This window comes from Mya arenaria, chromosome 10, assembly GCF_026914265.1.
Source record: "Mya arenaria isolate MELC-2E11 chromosome 10, ASM2691426v1".
NCBI lineage: Eukaryota > Metazoa > Mollusca > Bivalvia > Myida > Myidae > Mya > Mya arenaria.
In genome coordinates, this window is record NC_069131.1 from 60,575,396 (window position 1) to 60,600,913 (window position 25,518).

A 25,518-nucleotide genomic window follows, 5' to 3' on the forward strand; every position below is an offset into this window, starting at 1 on the left:
TATATATATATATCGAGGCGTTTCCCACAAAACAAGATTAAAAAACAACAACAAAAACATGTATTAAATTAAAACAAATCCCGCTGTTTCAATAGTTATGTATTTTAACTGTTTTATGGAAATCTTGTTAATTATGATTAACACATCAACTATCAATCAATACACTGTGTCGGCAGCTACATTAACTTCTGACCCCATCTCCATATACTTATATTTCAAAAGTAATAATATGCTGTTATTTAAACAATTCTGTTCTACACAACTATACCGACCGCTTGTATCATGTCTTATCAGATAAGAATATGGAAGCACAGTCCACTATTTTTCATATATAATTCATAACTTAACTTAAATCAACAAAATAGATTCAAATCAGAGAGACTTTACTTGTGTATATGTATAATGGATGCTTTGTTGGCGACGTTAACACTCGTGGCATTGATAGCAGTGAGCGGTAATTACTTCAATTATAATTATTTTCATAACAAATCTCGGACATCAGTTGCTGCAGTCACTCAATTATCCTTCTGAGAGTTCGAAATTATATTTTGTTAAACAGGGATGACAATAATTTTCAAATGTTAAACGAATTTTTGATGAAATATTCCGTCGTAAAATTTGCTCAAAACATTGCTCGTCTATACCCTGTCCCAAATGATGCATGTCTTACTCTTGCAAAATATAGTACCTTAAAGCTAAATTAAAAATAACTTTTAAAATGTTTCTTTTTTGGCGATATCCACCCACTTTGCTTGTTGGAATCCCGTAACATGGTCTGAAAAAAGGGCTGACCCATTTAGACTATCTGGATTAGGATAACATATCTTTAAAGGTCTCTGAATGAGAATATGATAAATGTAATACCGAACGTCTTTACGGTGTAATGGAAGATGCGGGTAGCTTCGTGGTTCAAAGAAGCACATACTCTTGGCCCCTCAAATAGGTTACCAACTGTTGCCAGTCCCATCTCACGAAACGGACTCGAGCGTGATTTATACAATAAACAGCTGATTCAACATCCAATCACGAACATGAACAGCATCTATGACCGATTCCAGTCCCTACTTTAAAGGGAAAATTACCTTGTCATTGCTAGGTCAACGGTACCACAATCATACTATACTACTCTCTTTCTTAAACTAGGTCAAACAGATGTCACATAATGCTCCATGGTAGGTATTGAACAATCCTTCAAGTTATTATAATAATGCTTCTTTAAACTTTGTATATTTTACAACTATTGTAATGAACGTTATATTACAATATACGAAGCTACTCTGCTTGGAATAATTTTATGCGACAATGTGGTCTTGTGTTGTGGGGGAAACCGGAGAACACGTAGAAAAATACACGTCCGGCTTGGCGACCACTAAACAAACTCACATTATAATGATGTTGTAAAAACAGGAACTGCCTTTTCATTTGCATGTTTTTTTACTCTGAAATTTTGTCTGTACCAGGGGCAAGCTCCACGTGTTGTAAGAACGGCTGGCTGCCATACAAGGGTTCATGCTACTATTTCTTTGACGAGAACCTTCTCAACTGGAACGATGCCTTGGTAAGTGACATTTATTGAGTGTAATTTGCCTGTAATGGTATAAACGGATATCCACCGAATGATGTCCACACTCCAACATGTTGGGGATTGTATGTGTCTTATATGTTTTGTGGTCAATATCATGTTGGTTTTTTCACTACCGTTATTTTCACTGCAGTGAAAATACCAGTTCTGATACTTTCACTGCCCGTATAGATTTCGATTGCCGTATTGCCTTATAAAACTAAGCGTATACAATGTTGTATTAAACGTGTATGATATATGTTTCATTTATCATCGGAATCGGAAAACAGACGCCATTTTGGAACGACATAATTAAATGGCCCAATATGGAAAAATGTAGGGTCACCGCGTGACCAGTTCTTGACCAATGGCGACATAATGGAGGCGCGATATATAAGCCACAAAATGACGTCTTTATTATAAATGTGGTGGATTCGTGGTCTAGTGGTAACAAGCTTGACTGTCAAACCACGCCCCAATATCACGAAAATACTCAAGTCAAATCTCAATCTCAGTCTTTACTCTTTTTATCAAATAACAGCATCATATGATTCAAAATTGTAAATGTTTTACCTTTTTTTAAAATCGCATTCTCTCATTCATTATGTTGATTAAAAAATTGATAAATATCTTACAGAAAAATATATTTGAGAGCAATAATTGTACTTGAGTCAAATTTATTATTTTTGAGTTTGACTCAAGTACATTTTGTGCTGTAGAAATAATTGTTTTCAAGAACATTGAACAATAATGTTAATCAACATAATGCTTGTGAGAATGTGTTTTAAAAATAGTAAAACATTAGTAATTTTAAATAATGTCATACTGTAATGTGGAAAAATGAGTTGAGACTGAGATTGAGATTTGACTTAAGTATTTTCGTGATATTGGGGCCAGGGTTCGATCCCCGCCGCACCACTTAAACAAAATGCTTATCGTCTTGCGGTGGACGTTAAATGCGGGGAGGGGGGTTCCCGTGTGACAATGATATACACTGGTGCAAGTTAAAGAAACCAGGGTAGCCGTAACCAGGGTTAATTCTTTCTGTGCATTATGCTCGAAAAACCTGATATGACTTACAATCTTTTCGGAACATCTTATAATAATAGAGCAAGAGGCAAGTTATGTAATTATATGATTAAGAGACACCTATTCCTGTACCTGTATCTTCAGACATTTTGCAAGAACAAGGATGCTGAACTGGTCACTGTAGAAACAGCAAATGAGAACCGATTCCTCGTGCATTTTGCAGGGAAGCTTTTCCGCAACAGTAAGTTAGCCTCTTCATTGTCTGTAATTAATATGAAATGCGGATATCACCAAATCGCGAAGCGGATGACAGAATTTACAAAGATGTATTGAAGTGACACTCTTATTCAAAATCAATACATACTCATGTATTACAAATATAAATTTTGAGTGATAAACCTTCAACTACTTACTAAATAATACATTTAGGGAAAATGTTAATTACTAAACATTAGATTGTAACCGTGTTTTTAATAGCTGAAAACGCAAACATATTAAATGATTGGTGAATGCTAAAGGATTTACTATGATCTGATATAGTCTCACAAGGTAGAACTATCATGTTTTCTGCACCTTTCTTTCAAATTAAACTCCATTCCCTTCATAAGAACCATAATTCATCCTTTTTGCTATATCAAAACAATTTTATTAATTGTGGTAAATCTTATTTGGGAGTAAGAGTGCATCTTTAAAAAAATGTTTTGGTACCTTTTGTATGGTTGCCGTAAGATACCCGATAACGTTTGCGAATTGTTCGTGTTTACCACTTAATTTTTGCGATAATTATCTAGCTATTTAGTGAAAATTTGCTATTAAACATTTTGATAAGATAAATATCATAAGATTAAAAACAGGCTTGAAAGTGCCCAGAACTGCGACCTGTAACATTTTCATGTTGTACAACACTAACAGGTTATATAGTTATGGTTTGCGAATCCCACTTAATAAGAAGCATATTACCTGGATAACTATGAAATATCCATGATTATTTTGTAACCATTTTCGGCAGTAAGTATGGATGTTTGCGGAGAAATTTTCCATTGGACTGAGGGGTGGTATAAGCATTTGTCAGAATAGAGAATCGGAACTGACGACGTTACATTGTTATTGTAACCAATATCACAATAAGGTCGGGATTCACTACTAACACTGAATTTGATTTGTGATCACAAAGTCGGACACGTTGGTTTCTTTTCATTACAAAACCGTACTCTTGCGTAACATTGTTCTAACAGGAGTGATTAATATTATGTTATATTATACCTAACATAAATGTGTACCTTCTTTTTTTAATTTAAACTCGATCGGTCCGTATATCACTGTACTTTGATGAAAATCCAATTTTATGACGTCAGCGGTCCATATCATATGTTTGGCCGGTCCGAATCTCGTCAAAAATGTAATAAGAACCGATGACGTCATGCAACTGGTAGGTGCGGCTTGCTTTTTTCACAACAAAAAGTTTTTGTAGCAAGTGAACATTATTAGCTTTGTTCAATCAAACACATCTTAAGTGCATTAAAATAATTATTTGTACGATAAAATGTTCGATAAAATATACGAAATATTAGCACACCACTTCGGGTCGTTAGAAGTTAACACATTCATTTTCATTCTCATTATACAATAAGCCAAAACAAGTAAACCCGGAACTGTTTACTGCATACCAAATTCTTGACCGTACATGTAGCAGAATCTATTGACCGGTAATTTGAAACTTGAAACTAGTACAAAAAGTTACTTTTATGTTATTTTCAAAAGCCACTCATAGTCGGGTGAACACAATGTTTTGGCTTGGAGCGAGTGACGACGACATTGAAGGAATATGGAAGTGGGTGGCTACAGATGAGGAGCTGAACTTCGAGAATTGGGATGTTAGGTATTTGAAGTTGGCTGTTTAAAGAAGGTCTTCTTGGTTTTTATTTATGCATTAACGGTATAACCAAAATGGTAAGCAGTATTACTTTGAAATAAGAAGCATGAAGCTTAACAACAACCATATTCACATATACACACTCTACTTATTACCTGTTAAGCTTGGCACTAAGGTACACAACAGTTTCTAAAACCTCGTTATTGAAATTGTACATGTGTATCATTGCCGTAGCTCTACTATTATTAATTATCAAATGTGGGATTTAAAAACCTTAATCCCTTAAGCTGAGTTTGGGTGACGGTGATAGACTTGGTGTTATATTCAAAACAAACGTATCACTATATCATGCGTCAACTACAGTATGGCGGTTGTAGAATATCGCCCTGGAAGTCCACGGTTTAGATAGTCATTCATGATTCTTTGGACTCGTTAAATAAACTTGTGTCTTACTGACTTTAGGAAATACAATAGTGTTGAAGCCGGTGCTGAAAGGACGTTGACAATATTTATATCAAGAACGACATGAACCAGTTGTCAAAAGCTTTAATATAACGCCCGTGCTAAAGCCAGAAACTGAAACCAACAACACATTTGCAAACAACACTCAACTTATAGAATGTATACCACAGAAACCAGAAGTCAAAAGATTAAACATAAACCCCGTTCAATGACACAATGCCAAGGCCAGAAAAACAGAACAATAACACGTACACACATTCACAAACAACACTCGCCATTTAAAATGTAAACAACTAGGGATGTTTACCAGGAATCGTTCGGTACCGCCTTAAAATGCGACTCTTTTCATTGCTGGCAATAAAATGTTTTATGAGTACTCTCTTAAAAGTATGATTTGAGTTCATTTGTTTCGAGTAATTGACAAACCAGGAATGTTATGTTCTAAAAAGTGACTAGACACTTGATGATAAAAATGCAAGAAAAAAGAAAATTGTCAAAAACTTTACAACTAGTTTCATCTTTGTAACTAAAATATCACATTGCTTACGACACATGTATCTTTCGCAGTTTTTGCGTATATTTCCAACTCGAAATTTACTGGGTATGTTCAGTATATTTTAAAGAAAAGCGTCTATCAAGTGACTGTCACATGCCAAATATACACGCTATGGACCGGAAATCCATTATGCGCAATTTCAATCGGGTAAACACACAGGGACAGGGACAACATACTATTTTATTCATGTAAAGTGATGTATTTTCGGCATCATACTATCCAAAATTGACAATTCGATCACAAACGAATAACCAATTCAAATACTTTTAAATTGCCAGCAACAACCAGCCTTCCAGTATCCATGACAACCACGAGGATTGTCTGGTTATAAAAGGTGAATACGACTTCATGTGGCATGATGTGGAGTGTGATGCTGAGCATGGCTTCCCCTTGTGTGAAATGCAGTAAGTTTGTATCCAGAATATTATTATTATTATTACTTAATAATATCAGTTTACGGATCAATGGCCAAAGTGGTAGACCTTGATATCGTATGCTAAGTCTGCATGTCACATGCCGTCTGTTGTGATGCCCAACACCTATATTTCGCTTGTGTGAGGCGCAGTGAGTATTTGGGACAGTCAATTTTCTATTGTCTAGATAATTCCAATAACTCAGTTTATGGACTACTCAACAATGTGACAAGTTTCGGCGATAAAATGCTATGACTTTGGCTGATGCTTATTGCGGTGCTAACAAAGGAGTAGTGTGAAGTACAGTGAGTATTTGTGACAGTCTGTAGGCTATTACGTGCTTACATTTGCGCAAAATACGATTGGTAAATACCCGTAGTCGAGGTATTATCGACTAAGCGCTTATGCAATCAGATTAAATATTATCCTCGATGTACGAATTGTATGTTCATCTGAGGACGACCAATAGCAGGTCAACATCTGACTACCATTGCGCCAGTCAATCAGATCCCTACTTTTGAATAGTTGAAAGTAAGCGTAAAACTTAAATATATCAGCTGAAATTTGAAACGTTATTTTGAAAGTCCAGATAATTCATAAAATATATCTCAATGGGTCGTCATCAGATGTTTGCTCCAGCAAGGGAGATCGTACACTCTGGTAAGTGGCATGTCATGGAGTATGCCTATTATCAATGCCTCACTGTTTATGTTTTTGTACTCTTCGCTGAGCAGCATATGTGAGATTATATGGGTCTGAGTTGATCACCACTTTGCCAATTAAAAACATATAAATCTCAGAATTGACGGTATTTCACATTTCATTCAGTTTAAATCAAATCAAGACTGTTAGTCTCATACTATTGATATAGCTTGTACTACCGAAGTATCGTCCTTCCTGAATATATTGTAAATACATGTATAACAAATAATCATCAATTATATTAAGTGATCATAATCACATATTCTACCTTTGCTAAAAGGATGATAAATATTTACCTTTAAACGAAATACATTTATTATAAAATGCTTAACTGTTGTTGTTTTTTCTCTCACTTTTCAGAGGCACTAGCACAGGAGGTACGAACCCGCTCTCTGCTATTGGATAGATTAGTCTTAAATGTACAGGTAGATTGACAAAATAAAAAAAGATAACATTGATAACATTTATCAGCCTTTTTGTTAATTTCTTCTTTCTAACGACACTCTTTCATATAATACCAAAATACTATGGGATCTTAGACATCCAATCCAAATAATGCAGATCGGTATCTTAAAGCTTGTCAAAACAACAACGGACGGACAAACGGTACAAACAAATCCTGGCACAATTGTATTTACGTTCAGTTCATGGGCTGGATACAAGGGCGCGTATCGCACACCCGAATAAAGGATAGTTTAAACGGCGAATTAAAAATGGCAAGCATGAACTTTAGCAAATAAATAGAGGCACTAGTAGTAGCAACAACGACCAAAACAACCCACTGGGTATGAGGTAAATATGCCAAAATGCACAAGTTCTGAAAACATTAAGGTATGGCAATGGATACATATTTGCGCTCATAAGAATTACGATACTTATCGAGAAACCGTTACAGAGTACTTTGCATTATGGCTCCTTCTTTCTTTAACAGCGGTAGTGAGACAAATGAGAAACCGTTACAGAGGACTTTCCATTATGGCTCCTTCTTTATTTAACAGCGGTAGTGAGACAAATGAGAAACCGTTACAAAGGACTTTCCATTATGGCTCCTTCTTTCTTTAACAGCGGTAGTGAGACAAATGAGAAACCGTTACAGAGGACTTTCCATTATGGCTCCTTCTTTCTTTAACAGCGGTAGTGAGACAAATGAGAAACCGTTACAGAGGACTTTCCATTATGGCTCCTTCTTTCTTTAACAGCGGTAGTGAGACAAATGAGAAACCGTTACAGAGGACTTTCCATTATGGCTCCTTCTTTCTTTAACAGCGGTAGTGAGACAAATGAGAAACCGTTACAGAGGACTTTCCATTATGGCTCCTTCTTTCTCTAACAGCGGTAGTGAGACAAATGAGAAACCGTTACAGAGGACTTTCCATTTGGCTCCTTCTTTCTTTAACAGCGGTAGTGAGACAAATAAGAAACCGTTACAGAGGACTTTCCATTATAGCTCCTTCTTTCTTTAACAGCGGTAGTGAGACAAATGAGAAACCGTTGCAAAAGGCCTTACAATGATGGTTGCTTCTTTGTTTAACAGCGGTAGATATAAGAAGGAAAAACTGTTACAGATGCCTTTCCATTATGACTGCTTCTTTGATTAACAACGGTAAAGAGACGAAAGAGAAAACCGTTTCATGAGCCTTTCCATGATGTCTGCTTCTTTGTTTTACAGCGGTAGTGAGACGAACGAGAAACCGTTACAGCAGCCTTTCCATGATTGCTGATTCTTTGTTTTACAGCGGTAGTGAGACGAACGAGAAACCGTTACAGCAGCCTTTCCTGATGGTTGTTTCTTTGTTTAAATGCCTATTAGAGACGAACAAAAAACATTTCAGAGGCTTTTCCATGATGATTGCTTCTTTCTTTAACAGCGGTAAAGAAAAGGACGCAAAACCGTTGCAGAAACTTTACCATGATGACTGCTTCTTTGAATAACAACGGTAAAGAAACAAACGTCAAACCGGTACAGAGGCCTTTTCATGATGGCTGCTTCTTTGTTTACTAGCGGTAGAAAGATGAACGAGAAACCGTTGCAGCAGCCATTCCATGATGACTACTTCTTTGTTTAACAGCTGTAGTGAGACGAACGAGAAACCGTTGCAGCAGCCTTTCCATGATTGCTGCTTCTTTGTTTAACAGCTGTAGTGAGACGAACGAGAAACCGTTGCAGCAGCCTTTCCATGATTGCTGCTTCTTTGTTTAACAGCTGTAGTGAGACGAACGAGAAACCGTTACAGCAGCCTTTCCATGATTGCTGCTTCTTTGTTTAACAGTTGTAGTGAGACGAACGAGAAACCGTTACAGCAGCCTTTCCATGATTGCTGCTTCTTTGTTTAACAACTGTAGTGAGACGAACGAGAAACCGTTACAGCAGCTTTTCCATGATTGCTGCTTCTTTGTTTTTACAGCGGTAGTGAGACGAACGAGAAACCGTTACAGCAGCCTTTCCATGATGGCTGCTTCTTTGTTTAACAGCGGTACAGAGACGAACGAGAAACCGTTACAGCAGCCTTTCCATGATTGCTGCTTCTTTGTTTTACAGCGGTAGTGAGACGAACGAGAAACCGTTACAGCAGCCTTTCCTTGATGGCTGCTTCTTTGCTATTACAGCGGTAGTGAGACGAACGAGAAACCGTTACAGCAGCCTTTCCATGATTGCTGCTTCTTTGTTTTACAGCGGTAGTGAGACGAACGAGAAACCGTTACAGCAGCTTTTCCATGATGGCTGCTTCTTTGTTTTTACAGCGGTAGTGAGACGAACGAGAAACCGTTACAGCAGCCTTCTCATGATTGCTGCTTCTTTGTTTAATAGCAGTATAGAGATGAACGAAAACCGATTGCAGCAGCCTATCCATGATGGCTGCTACTTTGTTTACTAGCGGTAGACAGATATACGAAAAACTGTTAAAGTTTCCTTTCCATGATGGCTACTTCTTTTCTGCTTCTTTGCTTCAATTATTGTTTTGAAACAGGATCTCTGGTTACCTTGCATGATCCTGTAGCTTGAATTGTTGTATTAAAATAAGATGACAAAAACAACCCAATATCTTTAAATCAAAACCAATTATCCTGATTACACTGCGAATCTACGCTATAGGGAAAATATTTTCTATGATGTCATTGGTCCAAATGTAAACCTAAAGCAAACAAAACAAGAATAACACAAATTCGAAAATAAAACACAACAGCTGAAATAGACTGGTCGTTCATCAATAAACAGGTGACCCTGAAAACAATTATTTATAAATGCTTTTCATATAATTGTTGATATTATAGGATGTTTTTTGATGTTAACGAGTTACTAGTATTTGTTCGCTAAATGTTTATATAATTATATTATTATTATTGTATTTCTTGATATAATCAAAGGCCATGTTGACCTAGTTTAACATATATATTGATGATCGCTATATTGCCTTGAATAGGATCCTTATTTTCGTCGTAATGATCTGTCGCTCCGTATGGACAATAGGTTTTACGGAATGTAAGCTTTATGGACAGAAGATTTTTATAGGTTTATGGACACTAGGTTTTAATAATTGGTTAAATGGACACTGGGCTTCATAGGTTTTATGGACACTAGGTTTTATTTAAGGAATGAACCGCGGAGTTGATGTCAATATCGGAGTATGAACGCAATTGGGCTGGTCAACGTGTGTGGAGTCCGAAGGTTTTATGGACGGAAGGTTTTATAGGTTTTATGGTCGGTAGGTTTTACCGGTTTTATGGTCAGTAGGTTTTATAGATTTAAATGGCAGTAGGTTTTATATGTTTTATGAACAATAGGTTTTACCGGTTTTTTTGACAGTAGGTTTTACCGGTTTTATTGACAGAAGGTTTTACCGCTTTTATGGACAAGAGGTTTTACCGTTTTTTTTGGACAGAAGATTTTATAGGTTTTATGGACATCATGTTTAATAGGTTTTATGGACATTTTTAAAAGGTTATATGGACATTAGGTTTCATTGGTTTTATTATTAGTAAGTTTAATAGGTTTTATGGATATGGTATTTTATAGGTTTTAAGGACAGAAGTTCCTAAAACCTACCATAAAACGCTACGTGTGGGTGTTCTTAAACGTACCAGATTGGAAAACCAATTGCTACGGAAACCGAGACATAATTCAGAATACATTAAATTCAGGGTTAGTGGCCCCTGTTACATATGCACATTGCTTCTAGCAACATGTGTAAGAAGCTTTATTTGACTGTATCGATCGTTTCTAATTTATTGCCAAAGTTATGGATATTCTGCACGCTGATGACGCCGTCGACGATGACAACGACTTGAAAGACCATTTTGTTGTCAACATATCATATATGTGTGAACTGATCTTATTCAACTATGTCCTTAAAGTTGACACCTTGTATGTAGCTGACCTCATCAGATAAGGAAATACAAGGCAATTATTTAACTAGCTAATGGAGAACACATTTTGAAATTGAGGTTATTCAAAAGAACATAAGCCGGACTAAAAGAACCCAATGGACGTCATCTTAGCTGTGATTGCATTTTGCTCTTTGATTTTGATAGCAGGTAGGCTGTTGTTTTGTCAAGATAAATGATGTGACAGTACAGGGGACCAGTCTACGCCCGTCTCAAGTCGGAGTTAAAATGGAAACGCTGCAAATCTAAATTTTAATATAACTTTCCCCCTCCAGTTGAGTATTGATGAAAACATTTGCACGGTTTAATTGCAATCTTAATTTGTACCATAACTTTCAATTGTTTTTTTTAAAAACTAATTGGAGAACTTAAAGGATGATTCTTTGTTATTTTTTTTCCTCAGTCTGAACCTAAAGTCGGACTTGAAACTGTTCGTTATCACTGACCCTGGTTATCATAGATATGTTGGTTGTTGAAAGTTCATACTTAGGCTGATGTCCTGTTTACCTTTATTTCACAACTAAAGTTTGGGAATTATTCGCGAAGAGACTTACATATATTATCTACAACGTTTGATCGCATTGCTTAATTAAAAAACTTTATATCTGTACAGTTTGTCCACATTGTTGGTAACTATTTTCTAGCACTTCAGGATCATTTAGATGGTTCAATATGGTTAAATAACACCTGGACATAGAATACCGCTTACGACGGTGGTACTATGAATTGGCGGGGGTGGGAGGTGGTGTGGGTGGTGTCATTGTGTGCATTTCCATTGTTGCACCTTACAATGCTGCCAATGAACAATTTCAACCAATCAGAAACTTTGTATGTAGTTTGTGCTCCCAAAGAGTTTGCCAGAATGTATTTATATCCTCCTTTGCAATACTTATTGGTGCCATCTTTTAAGCAACTATATCGTACGATCGATTTTTCGAATCAATATTTCTGTAATAAGTTTTTATTTTTGAAGAAATGGCTGTTTATACAGTTCAAATACTGTGGAATCATAAATATTCGTATTGGCGTAAACCTTACTAACTTGTGTTTTTCTTTCTAAACAGAAGGGAATTCATGCTGTCAGGATGGCTGGCTCCCGTATGAAGACTCGTGCTACTACTTCTACGACGAAAAAAGACTAAACTGGAATCAAGCCCTGGTGAGTGGTGTCTAAAGGGGCACTATAAAGGTTAAAAGGGTTCACTATAGGTTAAAGGGATACAATACAGATTAAAGGTACACACTATAGGTTAAGGGGGCACAATACAGGTTAAAGGGGTACAATACAGATTAAAGGGGTACAATACAGGTTAAAGGGGTACAATACAGGTTAAAGGTACACACTATAGGTTAAGGGGGCACAATACAGGTTATAGGGCCACACTATAGTGTAAAGAGGTTAAATGCAGGTTAAAGAGGCACACTTTAGGTTAAAGGGGCACAATACAGGTTAAAGGGGTACAATACAGATTAAAGGGGTACAATACAGGTTAAAGGGGTACAATACATGTTAAAGGGGTACAATACAGGTTAAAGGTACACACTATAGGTTAAGGGGGCACAATACAGGTTATAGGGCCACACTATAGTGTAAAGAGGTTAAATACAGGTTAAAGAGGCACACTTTAGGTTAAAGGGGCACACTACAGGTTAAAGAGGCACATTATAGGTAAAAGGGACACAATGAAGGTGAAAGGGATACAACAAAGGTTAAAGCAAAATCAATCATTATTTTTGTAAATTTCAATGCATTATTATTAAACTCCGTTGACTTTAATGATAAGCGATCATATGATTTGTGAACAGTGAAAACAATATTAGCCTTTTAAAATGGGTTTTTGATTTATTTGTGGCCAATTCCCTAGTTAAAAAACGCCCCAAAATCACAAATTTGATTTATAAATAAAACAAATATAGTTTGTTATTATTACAGTGAAACGAGTAAAACATTTTATGCGTTATAAAAAGTTTGCACCAATCTAAATAGTGCCGTTTAAGGTAATGTAAATATGTCTTTATTGTGACAAAGGTCCGTCTATGGTTTACATGATTTATTACACCTGGGTAACTAAAGTGTACATAACTTAGTATATTCTTGTCTAGTGCTGTTAGGTTCTATTCATGAAATACTGTGGAACAAAACTTTTATTTTTCCACATCCAAATCATTTTGTCTTTTGTTCCATCGGGTTTGAAGGCACATGTAAGAATACCACTTTCACCGGTGCTATGGGTTGCGGGGGGGGGGGGGGGTATCGACGGCATTGACATCGTAATACAAAGAGTAACAATTTAGCATTTTGAAAAACAGCCTATAAGGGGAAACTTCAGTCAAGAGTAAGCTTGTTTTTGGTACACTTTTCAATTTAAAGTTTATTTAAAGAGTTCGTATTAAGTAAAATACTCATTTATAAATCGGTATATGACAAGATATAATCAGTGAATAAAACCCCACATGAGTGCATAAATATTTTAATAATTTCAATTAGAGCTTACTCGTTGCCATAAAATAAATAAAAAAAATCGTGATTATATTTTAAAGAACTATTTGTTAAAGATTTAAATCGTTCTTTTACAGACATCTTGTAAGAACAAAGACGCATACCTGGCCACCATAGAAACAAACAACGAAAACCGATTTTTGATGCATTTTGCAAGGAAGCTGTTTAGACCTGGTAAGTTTCAGGGACCAGTTTCACCAAAAGATCTAGCGAAAGCCATACAATTACTACCCAGCAAATGATTTTACTTTTTAAACTTATACAAGGTGATACATTTCAAAAAAACGCACCGGACCGTTTCACCAAGAATCTCAGGAGCAATTTTGTTAATGGAAGGAATTTGATTAATAGAAGGGATTTGGTCAATATGAGGGATTTGGTCAATAGGACGGATTTGGTCAATAGGACGGATTTGGTCAATAGGAGGGATTTGGTTAATAGAAGGGATTTGATTAATATGAGGGATTCGGTTTATATGGAGGATTTGGCTAAAAGAAGGGATTTGATTAATATGAGGGATTTGATTAATATGAGGGATTTGGCTAAAAGGAGGGATTTGATTAATATGAGGGATTTGATTAATATGAGGGATTTGTCTAAAAGGAGGGATTTGGCTAAAGGAGGGATTAGGTCAATATGAGGGATTTGGTAAACGGGAAGGGGGAATTAGGTTAATATGAGTGATTTATGTACGAAGTCGATCGTAGTGTTCTTGATGAAACGGTTTCTTTATCATTTTCTCCAAATCACTCTCTGTGTTTCAGATTTAGACTCAGAAAAACAAAATCTTCATTTTGATGTTAAACTGCTTTATGAGCTCTCTCTTAAAAGTATGAGTTGAGTTCATTTTTTTTGAGTTAACTGCTTTAATAGCAGCACATACTGTTAACATGGTTGTACCATGTTTTAAACAACCTCATTTTCTATCAAACAGACATGTTTCGTATAAACATGCTATATTTGAGATCTTTTGAAAGAATTAAGATTTCAATTTTCTAAGCCAAAGTCATAAACTCAGACCCAAGACGTTATTGTTGTATGTAACATGAACCCTGTGGCTTTTGTCGGTTCTGAGTTATACTGCATGTTCACCTTTTAATTTGACAAAATGTGTCAATCTTTGTCAAATATTATTTTATGGAAGTAGGACTTCATAATGCATGATTGGTATGATATAGTCTAGGCTCACAATCCTCGTTGTTGCGAAAATGTGTTTGGGATGTTATAAAAACTATTTTCATATAGGTAGTGTTAGGAGAATATCCATTGTTTATAATTAGTAACTTTGCTAACTTGGTGGCTCTTGTGAATTAAGTATATCCAAGATGGAGTCCAAGATGGCCGCCAAATAATATGCTATATTTATTTTAAACTGAAGAAGAGTGTCACCACCAGGGTCTGAATAAATATCTGATATTTCTGGTTCTACAATGAAATAATTTGTTAACATTCAAGATATGCATTGGCATGTCTATACACTATATGTGTCTAGCAGATGTATCCGTAAGTTATTCGTAATAAATAAATTATGTAGACCAAAATACATATTATGCATTTGAGTATGTAAATATTGGAACCAGACAAATTCGCCGCCCTATAGACAGTTTTCAAGTGACTTTGAGTTAAAGTCAAAGAATAACGTTAATTGTACAAAAGACTCCGGTCCATAACATCTTCAGTTCTTAATAAAAATTTCACAATTAAGTACGTATAAGTCATAAAAGCTTATTGTAATGCAGATACGGACTACCGGAACACGACTATATTTTGGCTTGGAGCGAGCGATGCGGACATAGAAGGTATTTGGAAATGGGTGGCGACCGACCAGCAGCTCAATTTTCAAGATTGGGACGTACAGTAAGTATGTTAGTCGTGATAGTTTGACGATACTAGCGTTCCAGTGTGTTTATATCACGTGTTATCACTATGCCGCTTAAAGAGCCCCGCCTTCGTTTTATTACCGAAGTTTGTTAAGGTGATTAGTTTCTTCAAACACTTCGTCAAACCTGTTTCCAAATTAATGTTTCGACAGTGCTCCGTTAGACGGCCGTATAATGAATAATGAAAAGGTTTGTTGAAATGTTTTAAGAAACTAAACTCTCAATCAAACTCTGGTAGAAGACCGAAGGCGGGGCTCCGTAAGCAGCGTCTACGTAGACTGCGCTATGTTTCATTAGAGATGTATGTAAGTATGGAGATATCTCGGTGAATGTAGCATCCTTCTATAAATATATGGGGCCAAAGTTGTCATGGTCGCGTGCTCAACATACGCTAGTCTGAAGCCATAGAACCAGTGTGTGTATACCATGTGATAAATTGTATCGTACATGCTACGTCGTAAGGCAATATTTTGCTTCGAATGAAGAGTTTACACAAAGCTAACTTCACTATTTCTTCACCATTTTAAATGAAACATAGCACAGTCTACATAGACGCCGCTTACGGAGCCCCGCCTTCGGTCTTTTACCAGAGTTTGATTGAGAGTTTGGACGTTTTCCGCTTTATCTTGAATATGTACTTAGAATCATAAAGTATTGGTGTAAATTGTTACATATGCCCGGCCATGGGTATCCTAGAAAATACCATTTATTCTTAAATCCTTTTTTAATAACGGTAGGCGAACCTGGGCCTCTGAGGTCCGTGAAACTCTGTTTACATTTGATTATGGTTTTGTTTGGTCTCATGACATATCAATATGCAGCAAGACTGGCTCAGTAATATATCCAAAAAATCTATATGTGATCATTATAAAGAGTTCTAATCTACGTCAGATGTTGAATTTTACCTTTAAGTAGAACCTTCGTTTTTATCTACGTAAAAGCTTTTCGAGATTCGGGTAATATATTCGTAATAGGCCGGGTATTGAAGTTGACATACGATTGTTCCTAGAGAGAAACAATTATATATTTTCTGTTTTAAGCATAATATAGACAGGATTGAAGATGAATATACTGTTTTGATTTAAATGCAACGAAATATGATTAAATTTTTACTTTAATTGATCGTTTATCCGAAACAAATTTAAATGTATTCGGCTTAAATTAATAACTTGAATACAAATAAATACATACATTTGGGCATTTTCCACCACCATCCATACTTCTGTACTATTATAAAATTGCCATTGCTGACTTTTGCTGCTGTCTATGATTTCGTGAATGTATGTACATGTATTATGAGCCGATGAACGTTTTCTACTTATAGAATAATTAAATTGAATCATATGCTGTCCTGACAGTAAATAAAGTTAAGATAAAGTCAGCATAAAGAACCGTAAAAATGGCTACCAGTGTTCGATACTTTGTTTTCAACATTGTATTTGATATTAAAGTATTTTTCGCTACAGCAGGTCGTATTCGGGCTTTAATCGATGTTTTTCTTAAAACAATACAATTTGTCCATGTGGCGGTATCTTGACGTGAAATAAACATTAATTGCATTTATATTTTTGATTATTGTTCTACTCCTACAGAAATAACCAACCGACAAATTTGCACGATAACCATGAGGATTGCTTGGCTCTTAGCGGCGCTTTTGATTTCAAATGGCATGACGGCGAATGTGACCTTGACACCGGATACGCACTCTGCGAAAAACAGTAATCCCTTCTATTCGTTTGGCGTTTAGTATACACAATTTTCTTTCGCGTTACGATTTTTTGTCGATTTTCAACAGTACTTATTTAGACCAACTCTGACTATGATAAAACTACTGGGAACACACACATGTATTTTCTATCAAATATATGCGATAATCGTAACAACTCGGCCATCTCCGGCAAGCTTCGGGATAAACCTCGTAAATATGCTCCGATATATACGAACATTTTATGAGGCCGTCGGAGCTTAACTAAATGATCATTGCGCTAAGTAGACCCATTCGATAACAAAACAATGTACGGAAGTGAATGATTTTGATTGCTCTTAATGACACTTGGAGAAACTTGAAATAACTGATGTAACTTCTCACCACTTAGACATTAAGTATGTTCATTGGCGATTGAACACACACAAAACACTTTTTCACTATGTGCACCGCCATGATAGACTATTTCAAAAGATATATGTGCGACTAGCGTTGTGTAGAGTTGTGCAGCGACTATCGTAGGGTAGAGTTGTGCAGCGACTATAGTAGTGTAGAGTTGTGCAGCGACTATCGTAGTGTAGAGTTGTGCAGCGACTATAGTAGTGTAGAGTTGTGCAGCGACTATCGTAGTGAAGAGTTGCGCAGCGAATATAGTAGTGTAGAGTTGTGCAGCGCCTAGCGTAGTGTAGAGTTGTGCAGCGACTATCGTATTGTAGAGTTGTGCAGCGACTATAGTAGTGTAGAGTTGTGCAGCGACTAGCGTAGCGTAGAGTTGTGCAGCGACTATAATAGTGTAGAGTTGCGCGGCGACTATAGTAGTGTAATGTTGTGCAGCGACTAGCGTAGTGTAGAGTTGTGCAGCGACAATCGTAGGGTAGAGTTGTGCAGCGACTGTCGTAGTGTAGAGTTGTGCAGCGACTTGCGTAGCGTAGAGTTGTGCAGCGACTATCGTAGTGTAGAGTTGTGCAGCGACTATAGTAGTGTAGAGTTGTGCAGCGACTATAGTAGTGTAGAGTTGTGCAGCGACTATAGTAGTGTAGAGTTGTGCAGCGACTACCGTAGCGTAGAGTTGTGCAGCGACTATAGTAGTGTAGAGTTGTGCAGCGACTATAGTAGTGTAGAGTTGTGCAGCGACTATAGTAGTGTAGAGTTGTGCAGCGACTAGCGTAGTGTAGAGTTGTGCAGCGATTAGCGTAGCGTAGAGTTGCGCAGCGACTATCGTAGCGTAGAGTTGCACAGCGACTATAGTAGTGTAGAGTTGTGCAGCGACAATCGTAGTGTAGAGTTGCGCAGCGACCAGCGTAGCGTAGAGTTGCGCAGCGACTAGCGTAGCGTAGAGTTGTGCAGCGACTATAGTAGTGTAGAGTTGCGCAGCGACTATCGTAACGTAGAGTTGGGCAGCGACTATCGTAGCGTAGAGTTGGGCAGCGACTATCGTAACGTAGAGTTGGGCAGCGACTATCGTAGCGTAGAGTTGGGCAGCGACTATCGTAACGTAGAGTTGGGCAGCGACTATCGTAACGTAGAGTTGGGCAGCGACTATCGTAGCGTAGAGTTGGGCAGCGACTATCGTAACGTAGAGTTGGGCAGCGACTATAGTAGTGTAGAGTTGCGCAGCGACTATCGTAACGTAGAGTTGGGCAGCGACTATCGTAGCGTAGAGTTGGGCAGCGACTATCGTAACGTAGAGTTGGGCAGCGACTATCGTAGCGTAGAGTTGGGCAGCGACTATCGTAACGTAGAGTTGGGCAGCGACTATCGTAGCGTCGATTTGGGCATCGACTATCGTAACGTAGAGTTGGGCAGCGACTAGCATAGTGTAGAGTTGGGCAGCGACTAGCGTAGAGTAGAGTTGTGCAGCGACTAGCGTAGTGTAGAGTTGGGCAGCGACTAGCGTAGTGAAGAGTTGTGCAGCGACTAGCGTAGCGTAGAGTTGGGCAGAGACTATCGTAGTGTAGAGTTGTGTAGCAACTAGCGTAGCGCAGAGTTGGGCAGCGACTGTCGTAGCGTAGAGTTGTGCAGCGACTAGCGTAGCGTAGAGTTGTGCAGCGACTATCGTAGTGTAGAGTTGTGCAGCGACTATAGTAGCGTAGAGTTGGGCAGAGACTATCGTAGTGTAGAGTTGTGTAGCAACTAGCGTAGCGTAGAGTTGTGCAGCGACTGTCGTAGTGTAGAGTTGGACAGCGACTAGCGTAGTGTAGAGTTGGGCAGCGACTAGCGTAGTGTAGAGTTGGGCAGCGACTAGCGTAGTGTAGAGTTGTGCAGCGACTATAGTAGTGTAGAGTTGTGCAGCGACTATCGTAGCGTAGAGTTGTGCAGAGACTAGCGTATATACCGTATATTTGTAAAGAGACTAGCGTAGAGTTGTGCAGTGACTAGTGTAGCGTAGAGTTGTGCAGCGACTACCGTAGCGTAGAGCTGTGCAGCGACTAGCGTAGCGTAGAGTTGGGCAGCGACTAGCGTAGTAAAGAGTTGTGCAACAACAAGCGTAGCGTAGAGTTTTGCAGCGACTAGCTTAGTATTGAGAAGATAGTAGTGTTGTGAGTTAGTAGCGTGAAGCGAGTTGCGTGGGTTCGTTTAGCAACAAGCGTAGAGTTGGGAAGCGACTAGCGTAGCGTAGACTTGTGCAATGACTAGTGTAACATTGTAGAGCGAATAGCGTAACGATTGAATGCGAGTAACGCAGCGTTGTAAAGCGAGTAGCGTTGTGAAGCGAAAAGCGTAGTGTCCTTAGAGCGAGTTAAGCGAGTACATAGCGTCATAAAGCGAGTATTGGAATCGGCTTTAAATGGGAGTAGTTCAACCATGTGATGTTTTATGATTTGTTTTTCAGAGGAGCCCTCGGATCCACTGGTGCTGGTATATCAGCAATTGGGTAGAAGATCTGGGATCCGTCAATGCATCTTTAGAATGTTTTAACATCAGCAATAAATCAACTGCAAAATAAAAGTGTTATTGTGTCAAAATATGGGTTACAGTGTGAGTATACCACGATAAATTACGTCATATATGCTACGTTGGAAGGCAACAATTTGCTTAAAATAAAGGCTTAAATCAAAGATAACTTTTCTTTTACACCACCATTTTAAATAAAATAAAGGGCAGTCTTTATTTTGACAGTGCTCCGTCAGACGGCCGTATTGTGAAAATATTTGTCGAAATGTTTTAAGAAACAAAACTCTCAATCAAACTCTGGTAAAAGACCGAAGGCGGGGCTCCGTAAGCGGCATAGACTGCGCTATGTTTCAGTTAAAATGGTGAAGAAAAAGTAAAATTATATTTATAAGTCTTCATTCGAAGCAAAATATTGCCTTCCGACGTAGCATTTTTGACTCAATTTATCAATTGGCATACACACACTGGGTTATGATGCTAGCAAATGTATCCCTTTTGTTAAAAAGGAACTTTTCTGGCAGTTGACTGTCTGCCGAACAAATGCGTACACGCCAAATGTGTGTATCATGATTTCAAGATGCACTCTTACTCCCAAATAAGATTTACCACCATTAATACAAGTGTTTGATATACCAAAAAGAATAAATAAATGTCGAAAACAATGGTTCTTATGAAGGAGACCGAGTTAAATTTGAAATAAAGGTGCAGAAAACACTGTATTTCTACCTTATGAGACTATAGTAGATTACAGTAAATCTTTAAGCATTCACCAATCATTTAATATTTTTGCGTTTTTAGCTATTAAATTCACGGTTAAAATCTTGTTATCATTTTTTTTTGTATTTTCCATAAATGCATTATTAAGTAAGTAGTTAAAGGTATATCACTCAAAATGTATGAGTATGTATTGATTGTGAATAAAGAGTGACACTTTAACCTACATGATACAAAAGGTTATATACCTTGACATCCAAAGTGATAATAATCTAACATATGGTACTATAATGGACTTCTAATTGCTATCAATGTCATCATTATATTACGGAATAATAAGTGCCATTAATATTCCCACGCATAAAATGGCGTAAGACTTCAAAATTGTCTGCGTGCGCATCCGGAAATTCAACGTTGTATATGCGTGCGCACCAGGAAACGACAGCTGTCTGAGCTCTAAATGGATGCTCCGAAGTGTGTTTTTTATTATCTACATTCACTTTATTATATATATATCGCTTGTCCGCAGGAATATGTGGACTATTGCTAGTATACGGAAAAAATTGTTGCACTTAGAAATTTTGGGTGCTCTATAGGATGTTGAGGCTATTTCTTGTAAGTTTGAATTTCTTTGTTTCTTTTGTTATTATTTTACAAAATGATGAACATTGGGTTCATAATTCAGGGATTAAAACACATGCTTTACAGATGTGAAATTCGTTGTTTAATTGTTTAAAATACCATAAAATGAAATTGAGAAAAAATGCGATTCAGATGTGGTTTAATATTACAATTAAAACTAATAATGCTTTTTTTATAGTGAAGCAAACATGTTAATGTGTTTTGATCCCCCCCCCCCCCCCAAAAAAATATAGCAATTAAGAATCTCGTTGTATCGTATTAGATTAAACGTATTCAGTCAGTTTAAAATACAAAATTGAAATAAATAGTATATGAAATGTTTCTGAATTGATCGGAAGAAAAATCATTTTAAACACTTATCATTTAAAAATTCATGAATATCTTATTCAAAGTGTTCTACATAGACGATATGAAGTTCTTTTCCATGTTGGAGTTATTTGTTATTGATCTCTTGTTTTATGGATAGTAAACTACTTCTAAATGAAATACATTCTAAACAAAAATAATACATTCTTGATTGCAAAACAGTTTGGTAATACAGCTAATAAGGTTTTCGTTTTCGAGATTTTTTTCTTAGGTTAGTGTATTTATTAATCAGTAATAGTGTCAATATATCACGCATCGGTAACCAGTAGGCAGGGATATAAATAGAATGCACTTCAGCTACGGTGCAAACCGAATTGGCAAGCCCCGAGTGCGAGTACAATAAGCTAACACACCACCAAACACTGCTGTGCTGGATCCGTGGTCTTGTTGTAGCACACTTGACTAGCAATCCAGGGATCGCAGGTTCGATTCCCCGCCGCACCACTAAAAGTACTTCTTCCGGGAGTGACATTAAATGGGAGTTCCGTGTGACAGTGCTATACGATAATTTAATCATAATCGTACACTGGTACACGTTAAAGAACCAGGGTAGCTCTTACCATGGTTACATTCTGTCTGTGCACTATGCGCCAAAAAACCTAACAACGACTAACAATCTTATCGGAGCACTCGCCGACTGGGTAAGGCCCGAGTGCGAGTATAAATAAGCTTACACACCACACACACGCTGCTAATGTGGCGGACCCGTGGTCTAGTGGTAACACACTTGACTGTCAATTCTTATAATATTTATCGTACCGAAAAGGTTTCGCGAATTGTAACTAGATAGCTCGATAAATATCGCGTTAATTAGATGGTTAACACGAAACAATTCGCGAACGTTAACGGGCTATCAAACGGCATTTATATGTCACCATACATTGATCGCTTTAGTTTATAAAGCCTAGTTTGACAGTGTGTGTATACCACGTGATAAATTGCGTCATAAATGCTACGTCGGAAGGCAATATTTTGCTTCAAATGAAGACTTAAAAGAAAATAATTTACACAAGTCCCTAATCTTTATTTCATTGTTTTTTTCAATACAGCGTAGCATTGATGGTTAACTTTGCCGAAATGTAGAACTTATTTTAAAAAAAACAACCTTCTATAATTCACTTAAAACAAATGGCAACAAGATGACAATTTGTTATTGAACCAAATGGCTTTACTGTGTTAGTCTAGACACGGACTTGAAACTGTTCGTAATCAATTTAAGTTATAATGAAGATTATTAAGAAGCTTGGGCATGTGAGCTGGCTATAATAGAGGCATTTAGCGCTCAACACTAAGAAAGCCAGCATTTGTTTTTGGTCTGTCGACTTATCGGTTTAGCACTAATTAGCACTAACAATTACATTTTCAGGTATATATATGAATCGAGGGATATTCTTCTTTAATAAATGTCACTTAGAACCTTCTCACATTAACCCCTCGGTAAAGACATATAAGGTCATTGTTGTGTTTGCCATTAAAATAAAAAAAATACAATTTAATTGACGAAAGCTACGGAAATTACAAAATGCGAAATGAAACTGATTTTTTTTTATATTTCTATTGTGTTTCAAAATAGAGGCAAAGCCATATTCCATATCAATAATATAATGAATACTTTAAACGATAACCTTGAGGACTTGAAACAGTTTATCAAAAGTTGTTGTAGACATTTAATAACAGTTTTTGCATTATGATTATGCTTCATGGCTTCAAATGAGAACGCTATTTGTCATTTGTTTGCCCAAAAGTCACGCTTAGTATACTAAACCGATTTCAGTCAGGATGTGCCAACTAACATCTGATATATGGTAGACGGACATTAGCCCCTAAGGCATAAGCACATAATACCCCTAGGACATTAGCCCCGAACACATTAACCCCCAATGACCCATAGGACATAAGCCCCTAGGACATTAGCCCCGAACTCATTACCCCCAATGACCCATAGGACATAAGCCCCTAGGACATTAGCCCCGAATACATTACCCCCAATGACCCATAGGACATAAGCCCCTAGGACATTAGCCCCAAACACAATAGCCCCAATCACAATAGCCCCAAGACCACTAGGACATTAGCCCCAAAGAATTAGCACCTAGGACATTAGCCCTAAAGAAATTAGCCCCTAGGACATTAGCCACAAAGACATTAGCCCCTAGGACTTAAGCCCCAAAGACGTTCGCCCCTAGGACATTAGCCCCTAGGACATTAGCCCCAAAGACATTAGCCCCTAGGACATTAGCCCCAAAGACATTATCCCGTAATACATTAGCCCCTAGGACATTAGCTCTGAACACATTATTCCCTAGGACATTAACCCTTAATACCCCTAGGAACTTAGCCCCTAGAACATTGACCCCAAATACATTAGCCCCCAGACCCCTAGAACATTAGCCCCTAGAACATTAGCCCTCAAAACATTAGCCCCCAAGACCCCGAGGACATTAGCCCCTAAGACAATAGCCGAAAACACATTAGCCCGAAGACCCCTAAGGCATTCGCCCCAAAGACATACGCCCAAAGGACATTGGCCTCTAGGACATTAGCACCTAGGACATAAGCACCTAGGGCATTAGCCCCTAGGATGTTAGCCCCAAAACCATTAGCTCATAGGACGTTAGCCGCTAGGACGTTAGCCCCAAGGACGTTAGCCCCTAGGACATAAGCCCCTAGGATATTAACCCCAAAGACGTTTTCCCCAAAGACATTAGCCCCTAGGACATTAGCCCCTCGGACATTAGTCCCTAGGACATAAGCCCCTAGGACATTAACCCCTAGGACGTTAGCACCTAGGACATTAGCCCGTAGGACGTTAGCCCCTAAGACATTAGCCCCTAGGACGTTAGCCGCTAGGACGTTAGTCCCTAGGACATTAGCCCCTAAGACATTAGCCCCTAGGACGTTAGCCCCTAAGAGATTAGCCCCTAGGACGTTAGCACCTAGGACATTAGCCCCTAGGACGTTAGCCCCTAAGACATTAGCCCCTAGGACGTTAGCCCCTAAGACATTAGCCCCTAAGACATTAGCCCCTAGGACATTAGCCCCTAAGACATTAGCCCCTAGGACATTAGCCCCTAACACGCCTAGTTCATTTGTGTACTACTATTACTACTACTATTTGATCCGCCACGATACTTAACATGATTTCATTTATAAACAGACCCTTGCTCTCCTGTCAGCTGTACAATGTGGACTGTGGACTGGACCACTTCATACTGATTACTACTACGAGGTAGAATCTGAATCCAGCGAATCTTCAAGCGAATCTTCAAGCGAATCCTCCAGCGAATCCTCCAGTGACACCTCTGTCTGTGATGATACTTCAAGCGAGCCATCTTGCCCGTGTAAGTAACAATAGCGACCATTCAAGTATTAGTAATAGTTAGATGACATAAAGTAAATTCTTGATGAATAATGAACGAGCCCTTATTATTCATTAAAAAATTTCTTCAGGTAATCTAATTGACTTAGAATACAACTTCATTGGCTGATACATTGACAACGCAAAATCTGACACAGGGAAAGTTTATCGGATAAGTGGCAGTAGGCGGACCTTTTAACAACCGCGAAAGGTGAAATCCTTAATGATTCTTAATTAACCGAATTTTATTTGACTATGTACTGTGATGGTACACGTCTAAAAATTATGTTCTGTTCTGTGCTGTTCTTTACATTTAGGCATTGTCTTTGGCAACATGTGTATTCGGCTGCATGTTTATCTCTCGAAATGCTCTTGAGTTATGGCCAACGTTATCGTTTTAGCATAATGACAACGGCAATGACGCAACGATTCTTGCAAGCAAATAAATAACTAAATCAAAGATTATAAGTTAAAGGAGG

The 25,518-nt window shown here is 37.7% G+C and overlaps 2 protein-coding genes across 2 annotated transcripts; both read left to right on the forward strand.

The window, feature by feature from the left end:
* The first annotated feature begins 319 nt into the window (after nt 1-319).
* On the forward strand, nt 320-7,059 carry LOC128205225 (perlucin-like protein). The gene is made up of 6 exons (XM_052906726.1): nt 320-454; nt 1,461-1,558; nt 2,735-2,831; nt 4,352-4,469; nt 5,760-5,885; nt 6,957-7,059. The coding sequence occupies exons 1-6, from the start codon at nt 403-405 to the stop codon at nt 7,000-7,002; spliced, it is 537 nt and encodes a 178-aa protein (XP_052762686.1). The 5' UTR covers nt 320-402; the 3' UTR covers nt 7,003-7,059.
* Nucleotides 7,060-11,011: 3,952 nt separating this feature from the next.
* On the forward strand, nt 11,012-20,013 carry LOC128204878 (perlucin-like protein). The gene is made up of 6 exons (XM_052906281.1): nt 11,012-11,129; nt 12,044-12,138; nt 13,557-13,653; nt 15,219-15,336; nt 16,952-17,077; nt 19,898-20,013. Exons 1-6 carry the CDS (start codon nt 11,078-11,080, stop codon nt 19,941-19,943), a joined length of 534 nt encoding a protein of 177 aa, XP_052762241.1. The 5' UTR covers nt 11,012-11,077; the 3' UTR covers nt 19,944-20,013.
* The last annotated feature ends 5,505 nt before the right edge of the window (nt 20,014-25,518 follow it).

Coding starts and splice junctions, on each gene's coding strand:
- LOC128205225 (XM_052906726.1), top strand. CDS start 403: ATGGATGCTTTGTTGGCGACGTTAACACTCGTGGCATTGATAGCAGTG. Junction 455..1,460: donor GGCATTGATAGCAGTGAGCG/GTAATTACTTCA, acceptor TGTCTGTACCAG/GGGCAAGCTCCACGTGTTGT. Junction 1,559..2,734: donor TCAACTGGAACGATGCCTTG/GTAAGTGACATT, acceptor CTGTATCTTCAG/ACATTTTGCAAGAACAAGGA.
- LOC128204878 (XM_052906281.1), top strand. CDS start 11,078: ATGGACGTCATCTTAGCTGTGATTGCATTTTGCTCTTTGATTTTGATA. Junction 13,654..15,218: donor AAGGAAGCTGTTTAGACCTG/GTAAGTTTCAGG, acceptor ATTGTAATGCAG/ATACGGACTACCGGAACACG. Junction 15,337..16,951: donor TTTCAAGATTGGGACGTACA/GTAAGTATGTTA, acceptor CTACTCCTACAG/AAATAACCAACCGACAAATT.